Here is a 7,417-nt window from a genome sequence, read left to right as displayed (position 1 = left end):
TTTTTTTTTTTTTTTTTTATTACTTTAAAAAAAAATAATATATATATAAAAAAAAAAAAATAAAAAAAAACATTATTGTTAATAAATTTTTCTTTAAATATTTCTTTTTTCTAATTTTAATTATTCATGTTTTGTAGCTAATTTTTTTTTCATTTCTGCAAATATATACTCTTCTCGATACTTTTAGGAATTTTTTTACATATTTAAATTTTTTTTTTTTTAACTTATATCAATTAACTTTTTTAATTTATATTCTTTATTTCATCATGTTTTAATAATTACTATTTGTAATTTTATGAAAAAAATATTCCCAAATAAATATATTTTTACACATTTTTAAAAGTTTGTAAACTAAAAATTTTGAAGAGAATTTTAGATAATAAAAAAGATGGATAACGAAGATGTTCCAAAAAAAATGTAATTGAAATAAATATATATATATATATATATTTATAACTTATATATATATTGTATATTTAATACATTAAAGGAAAACAAATATTTTTTCTAAAATATATTTATATATATATAACCCTTAATATAAAAAATATTGTAAAATTTTTCATAAAAACGAATGCGCACACTTTGTTAAAAACTATTTTTTTTTTTTTTTTTTTTATCATTTTGATGGACTATATATTAAGATTGTATATATATGTAAAGGTTAATATGAATTTATAAAAGAAATAGACTCAAAAAAAAAAAAAAAAAAAAAATATCGTTACATAATAATATATTATATTTTTCAATCTAAAAATATATAAAAAGGATTAATATATTATCAATATTCTAAACTTTGTTCATAAACCAACAGTTTCCTTCATTAGTATAATTCATATTTTTTTCTTTTTTTTTTTTTTATTATATATAAATATATGCTATTTTTCTTTAGATATCTTATAAGAAAATTGAACAAACTAAATATTAATACTATTTATGTTTTTTCTTAATTCAACATTATTAAAATTATTATGTTCTTATTAGTAATTTTGTTTTTTTTATATTTATATGTTAATTTATTTTGTGTTTCATTTACAAACTAAAATAACAGAAATAATTATTTCTTGTTTTTTATATTATTTATATTTAAATGTAATTTAACATATTTAAAATTTATAAGTAAAAACTAAAGAAAAAATTAGGTTACAAAAAAGGCAATACATACATAAATATAAAACTTTTTTTTATCTACTCCTTTTATTATATATTCACATATATAAAAAAAACTCTACACAATTTATATATGTTCAATATATTTATTAAACTGTATATTCATTCTATATTTTTTTATAAAATATTGAAATATGATTTTTTTATTTTAATATTTTTTTTTTTATTATATGTTAGTAATGAAAGAAATAAAAAGAAAGCGATTTTTGCTAATGATGATTTCACAGGGGAAGATAGTTTAATGGAGGTATTAAACAAAATTATTTTATCATATATTTTATTAAGCTGAAACATTATTAATATTTTATAATTGTACATATTTCTACATGTAAAATAACAAATTTTTTAAGTTTGTCATTATTTGTTAAATATATATGATTTAATCTTTTTTTTTTTTTTCTTTTTTTTTTTCCCCCTCTCCATTAAAATCTTTTAGGATCACCTAGAACTTAGAGAAAAACTTTCAGATGATATTGACATGATTAAAACGTCTCTAAAAAATAATCTTGTGTGTAGTACTTTAAATGATAACGAAATTTTAACTTTGTCTAATTATATGCAATTTTTTGTTTTTAAAAGTGGAAATATAGTTATAAAACAAGGGGAAAAAGGTATAAATAAAAAGTGTAAAATCATTTAAAAATTAAATTCCCTTTATTATATAATTTTATAAATAGACTTTTCTTTCTTTATTTACATAATTATATATATTTATTATATATATATTTTACTTATATATTTTTATGTAATATTTCAACATAGAATATTGTAAATTTTTTTTTTTTTTTCCCCTTTTATAATATTTTCATATAGGTTCTTATTTTTTTATTATAAATAGTGGAAAGTTTGATGTTTATGTAAATGAAAAAAAGGTAAAAACTATGAGTAAAGGAAATTCATTTGGTGAAGCAGCTTTGATTCATAACACTCAAAGAAGTGCAACTATAATGGCAGTAACAGATGGAACCTTATGGGGAGTACAAAGGAGCACTTTTAGAGCAACTTTAAAACAATTATCAAATAGAAATTTTAATGAAAATAGAGCATTTATTGATTCTGTTTCTGTTTTTGATATGCTAACAGAAGCTCAAAAAAACATGATTACAAATGCTTGCGTTATTCAAAATTTTAAACCAGGTGAAACAATTGTAAAACAGGGAGATTATGGAGATGTTTTATATATTTTAAAAGAAGGTAAAGCTACAGTTTATATTAATGATAAAGAAATAAGAGTTCTTAATAAAGTAATTATTATATATATATATATATATATATATATATACGAACATACGTTTATTTTTTTTTTTTTTTATATGTAATACACAACTTTAATAAAATTATGTATTTCATAATTCTCCAATTTAATATAAATATATAAATATTTTATCTCTTGGTGGTGTAAAATATACAAGAATCTCTATATTATATATTATGTATATATTTTTATTTTTATTTTTTTTTTTTTTTTTTTTTTTTTTCTCGCTTTTTATTAATAGGGATCTTATTTTGGGGAGAGAGCATTATTGTACGATGAGCCAAGAAGTGCAACTATAATTGCAAAAGAATACACTGCTTGTGCATCTATTTGTAGAAAATTATTAAACATAGTATTAGGTAACTTGCAAGTAGTTTTATTTCGTAATATAATGACTGAAGCTTTACAACAAAGTGAAATTTTTAAGCAGTTCAGTGGAGAGCAATTGAATGACATAGCTGATACGGCTATTGTAAGAGATTATCCGGCAAATTATCATATTCTACATAAAGATAAAATAAAATCTGTTAAATATATCATAGTATTGGAAGGAAAAGTAGAACTTTTTCTTGATGATGAATCTATTGGTATATTAACAAGGGGAAAGTCTTTTGGTGATCAATATGTTTTAAATCAGAAACAAAAATTTAAGCATACAATTAAATCATTAGAAGTTTGTAAAATAGCTTTAATAACTGAATCATGTTTAGCAAACTGCTTAGGAAATAATAACATAGATGCTTCTATCGATTATAACAATAAAAAAAGTATTATAAAAAAAATGTATATATTTAGATATTTGACTGAAAACCAATGTAATTTATTAATTGAAGCTTTTAGAACAACCAGATATGAAGAAGGTGATTATATAATACAAGAAGGAGAAATGGGTTCTAGATTTTATATTATAAAAACAGGAGAAGTAGAAATAGTAAAAAATAATAAAAGATTAAGAACATTAGGAAAAAATGATTATTTTGGAGAAAGAGCTTTGTTATACGATGAACCCAGAACTGCATCTGTTATAAGCAAAGTAAATAATGTTGAATGTTGGTTTGTTGATAAAAGTGTTTTTTTACAGATTATTCAAGGACCCATGTTAGCACATTTGGAAGAAAGAATTAAAATGCAAGATACAAAAGTAGAGATGGAAGAATTAGAAACAGAAAGAATTATAGGTAGAGGAACTTTTGGTACTGTTAAATTGGTTCTTCATAAACCTACAAAAATTAGATATGCCTTAAAATGCGTTAGTAAAAGAAGTATAATTAACTTGAATCAACAAACTAATATAAAGTTAGAAAGAGAAATAACTGCAGAAAATGATCATCCATTTATTATCAGATTAGTCAGAACATTTAAAGATTCTAGATATTTTTATTTTCTTACAGAATTAGTAACAGGAGGTGAATTATACGATGCTATAAGAAAATTAGGTTTATTATCAAAACCACAAGCTCAATTTTATTTAGGTTCCATTATATTAGCAATAGAATATTTACATGAAAGAAATATTGTTTATAGAGATTTAAAACCAGAAAATATTTTATTAGATAAACAAGGATATGTTAAATTAATTGATTTTGGATGTGCTAAAAAAATACAAGGTAGAGCTTACACACTTGTAGGAACGCCTCACTATATGGCACCTGAGGTTATATTAGGAAAAGGTTATGGTTGTACTGTTGATATTTGGGCACTTGGAATCTGCTTGTATGAATTTATATGTGGTCCTTTACCTTTTGGAAATGATGAAGAAGATCAATTAGAAATTTTTCGTGATATATTAACAGGACAACTTAACTTCCCAGAATATGTTACAGATACGGATAGCATAAATTTAATGAAAAGATTATTATGTAGATTACCTCAAGGAAGAATTGGTTGTTCTATTAATGGATTTAAAGATATAAAAGAACATCCCTTTTTTTCAACTTTTGATTGGGATAAATTAGCTGGACGTTTACTTGATCCACCTTTAATATCAAAAGGAGAAACATATGCAGAAGATATAGATATAAAACAAATTGAAGAAGAAGATGCTACAAATGAAGAAGAGCCATTAAATGATGATGATAATTGGGACATAGATTTCTAATTTTAAAAAAAAAAAAAAGAAAAAAAAAAAAGTATATATAATTAGTTAATTACTATCCTATTTTAAAATTCACATTTTTTTTTTTTTTTTTTTTTTTTTTTTTCTATATCTTCATTTTAACTTTTGTTAAAGTAAAATTTTATCCTTTTATTAAAAAATAATTTGTAAAAATTATTTTATTTATATATATTTTAAAATTTATAATTTTTTGTGTGTATATATTTACTTAAATATTATCATTTCATCTATTATAACCTATATTTTTATTATGTAGAAAATTGCATATTTCATGAGTTTATACATTTATATATTTTTTATGTAAACAGAAAAATAAGAGAATTACATAATTTGTAATATATTTAAGAATCTCTTTTTTTTTTTTTTTTTTTTTTTTTTTTTTTTTTTTGTCTTTTTTATTTATATCCTTTTTTCCTTCTTCTGGAAAATTTGCATTTAGAGTATAATTGCATTTATATTTATTATAAAATTTTGAAATATATATAATTTTTATCATTACATTTATTATTTTTCAAATTTATAATATTATATATTTGTTAATATACTCATTAAAATTATATTTAGCAAACGCATAATTTATTGTAAATGAAATCTTGTAAAAAAAAAAATTGTCTTTATAAAATTAAAATATTTAAAATAAAATTTAAAATAATTCTTCTTTTTTCCTATAAATTATTTGAAGATATTTAAGTTTGCATTTATTTATAAATATATTTTTATTTTTGTAAGTTTTTTTTTTTTTTTTTTATATATTTTATACTTACAACTCTCTTCAGTAAAAATATTAAAAAAAAATTTTTTTTTTTTTTTCATTTGTTTTATAATATACTTTTAATTTTAACTACTTTAATATTTTTCCTTATTTCTATGAATTTTTTATTGATTTCTTAATCATTTTTTTTATATAAAGTATGAGGTAAAAGGGAAAAACTTGAATTATTTTTAACCACATGGAAAAAGACACATTAATATAACAAAAGTAAAAATGATATGAATTAAATAATTTTTAATTATTTTTTTCAATTTTATTTATTTTTGTTTTCAATTATCTATATAGTTTATAAAAAATTTCAAATAATTATTTAAAATAAAAAATGTTCCAATAAAATACTAAAAAAAAAAAAAAAAAAAATTAATAAAGTAACCAAAAAAAAAGTAATAAATAATTGAAATACTAATCAATGTAAAGGATAAAAAAAATAAACATTACATTTAAATATAAAATAAATATCCTTAATATACACATATTGTATAGAGTATAATAATTTTAAGTTATAGTTAAAAATAATAAAATTAAACAAGCTCTTTTTTTGTTCATACTTATTATAATAAACCTCTAAAAGGTAAAGGATGTTTTTGAGAATTAACTGTTAATGGCTCTTCTGATTTAAAATCAAAATATGTAACAAAATCCTTTTTATTTGGTACTAAATCTAAGCATATTTGTCCAAATAATCCTAATCTAAATAAATCAATAAAAAATCTGCAACCACCATTAATATCTAAATACTTATAATTTCTACATAAATTTAATTTTGTTGATATAACATTGCTGACAAAACGTATATCATTGGTTGGAGAATCTAAACCTATAACTTTAACATAATTATAATATTTATATTTATTCAATGTAAATAGTATATAATCCCCTACATACATATGATCATACTTATAATTCAAAATATTCCCTATTGCACTTAATTTTAAACTAATTTCCTTATCATTCATTTTAGGTAAAAAAATTCCTGGTGTATCTATAAAATAAATCAAAGGGTTATTAGATACTTTATAAGTATCAACTAATTTAGTCGTTCCTGCTATAATGTTTGTTTTTACTTTTTTTCTATTGACTTCAAATGCTATTTTATTATTTTTATAACCATATTTCCCCATATTATAAGTAACATCCTTAAAAGAATTAATAATACTTGACTTTCCTACATTTGGTAAACCTATTAACATAGCAAAAACACCAAAACTCTTAAATTTTGGCTTTATTTCTTTACATATATCTCTAATTTTTGATATATTCTTATTATATTTTGATGAAGTTAATAAACATATGGAATTAGTTTTTTCCTCAATTAAATTTTGTGCTTTTAAAGCTACTTTTTTTGATATTAAATCAACCTTATTTAAAATAACAATACGTTTTTTATTTTTATATTGTTTTAAGCTATCAATTATGAAGTCATTTGTACTAGTAAAAGGCAATCTAGCATCTCTAACTTCTATTATTAAATCACATATATCAAATTTCTTTTTAATATTTAAAGAAGATTTGTGCATATAATTAGGAAAACAAGTAATATTTACATCATAAATAAACTTATCTCTACATATAAAATCACTATATTTTTCCTTTTTATCTTGACTGTTTTTAATTCCTCCATCTATAGTATTCAGATATATATATTTTTTTTTTTCATCATTATTAATTACATCATCTAAATCTTTTTTTAAAAATATATCACTTAAATTAGGACCTAATTCCTTTTTCCATATACTTATATTTGAACTCATATCATAAATTGAAAAAGAAAATTATATTCAAAATGTGTAAATTTTCTAATTTATATATTTATATCGTAGTATTTTTTTTTTTCTTCATTAATATTTTTTAAATTATATTTTTATAATATTAATTCTCTTGTATATATATACATATATATACTTTTTTAAAACAATTTAAAAAAAAAGAAATATATAAATCTATCTTAAATTAATATAGTTTATTATTTTTAATAATTTATTAAAAAAAAATTCTTAGGAAAAAAATAAAAATAAATAGTAAAAACAAATGATGAATGTTACAATATCTAATTTAAAAAATTATAAATAAAAAATTATTTGAAAATTAATTGAAAATTAATTGA

At 19.2% G+C, this 7,417-nt stretch overlaps 2 protein-coding genes across 2 annotated transcripts; one reads left to right on the top strand and one right to left on the bottom strand.

Annotated features, from left to right (window-relative positions):
* Positions 1–388: 388 nt before the first annotated feature.
* On the top strand, positions 389–4,523 carry PGAL8A_00308100 (cGMP-dependent protein kinase, putative; the record flags this gene model as incomplete). The annotated part of the gene is made up of 5 exons (XM_028672090.1): positions 389–417; positions 1,348–1,417; positions 1,607–1,781; positions 1,984–2,414; positions 2,667–4,523. The coding sequence occupies 5 exons, from the start codon at positions 389–391 to the stop codon at positions 4,521–4,523; spliced, it is 2,562 nt and encodes an 853-aa protein (XP_028528677.1).
* A 1,341-nt stretch (positions 4,524–5,864) lies between these two features.
* On the bottom strand, positions 5,865–7,064 carry PGAL8A_00308000 (conserved protein, unknown function; the record flags this gene model as incomplete). Its single annotated transcript, XM_028672089.1, has 1 exon — positions 5,865–7,064. One exon carries the CDS (start codon positions 7,062–7,064, stop codon positions 5,865–5,867), a length of 1,200 nt encoding a protein of 399 aa, XP_028528676.1.
* Between the last annotated feature and the right edge of the window lie 353 nt (positions 7,065–7,417).

Source organism: Plasmodium gallinaceum (genome assembly GCF_900005855.1).
Source record: "Plasmodium gallinaceum strain 8A genome assembly, contig: PGAL8A_v1_87, whole genome shotgun sequence".
Classification (NCBI taxonomy): Eukaryota; Apicomplexa; class Aconoidasida; order Haemosporida; family Plasmodiidae; genus Plasmodium; species Plasmodium gallinaceum.
The sequence above is the reverse complement of the archived record's forward strand: the minus strand, read 5'-3'. Positions and strand labels throughout refer to the sequence as shown.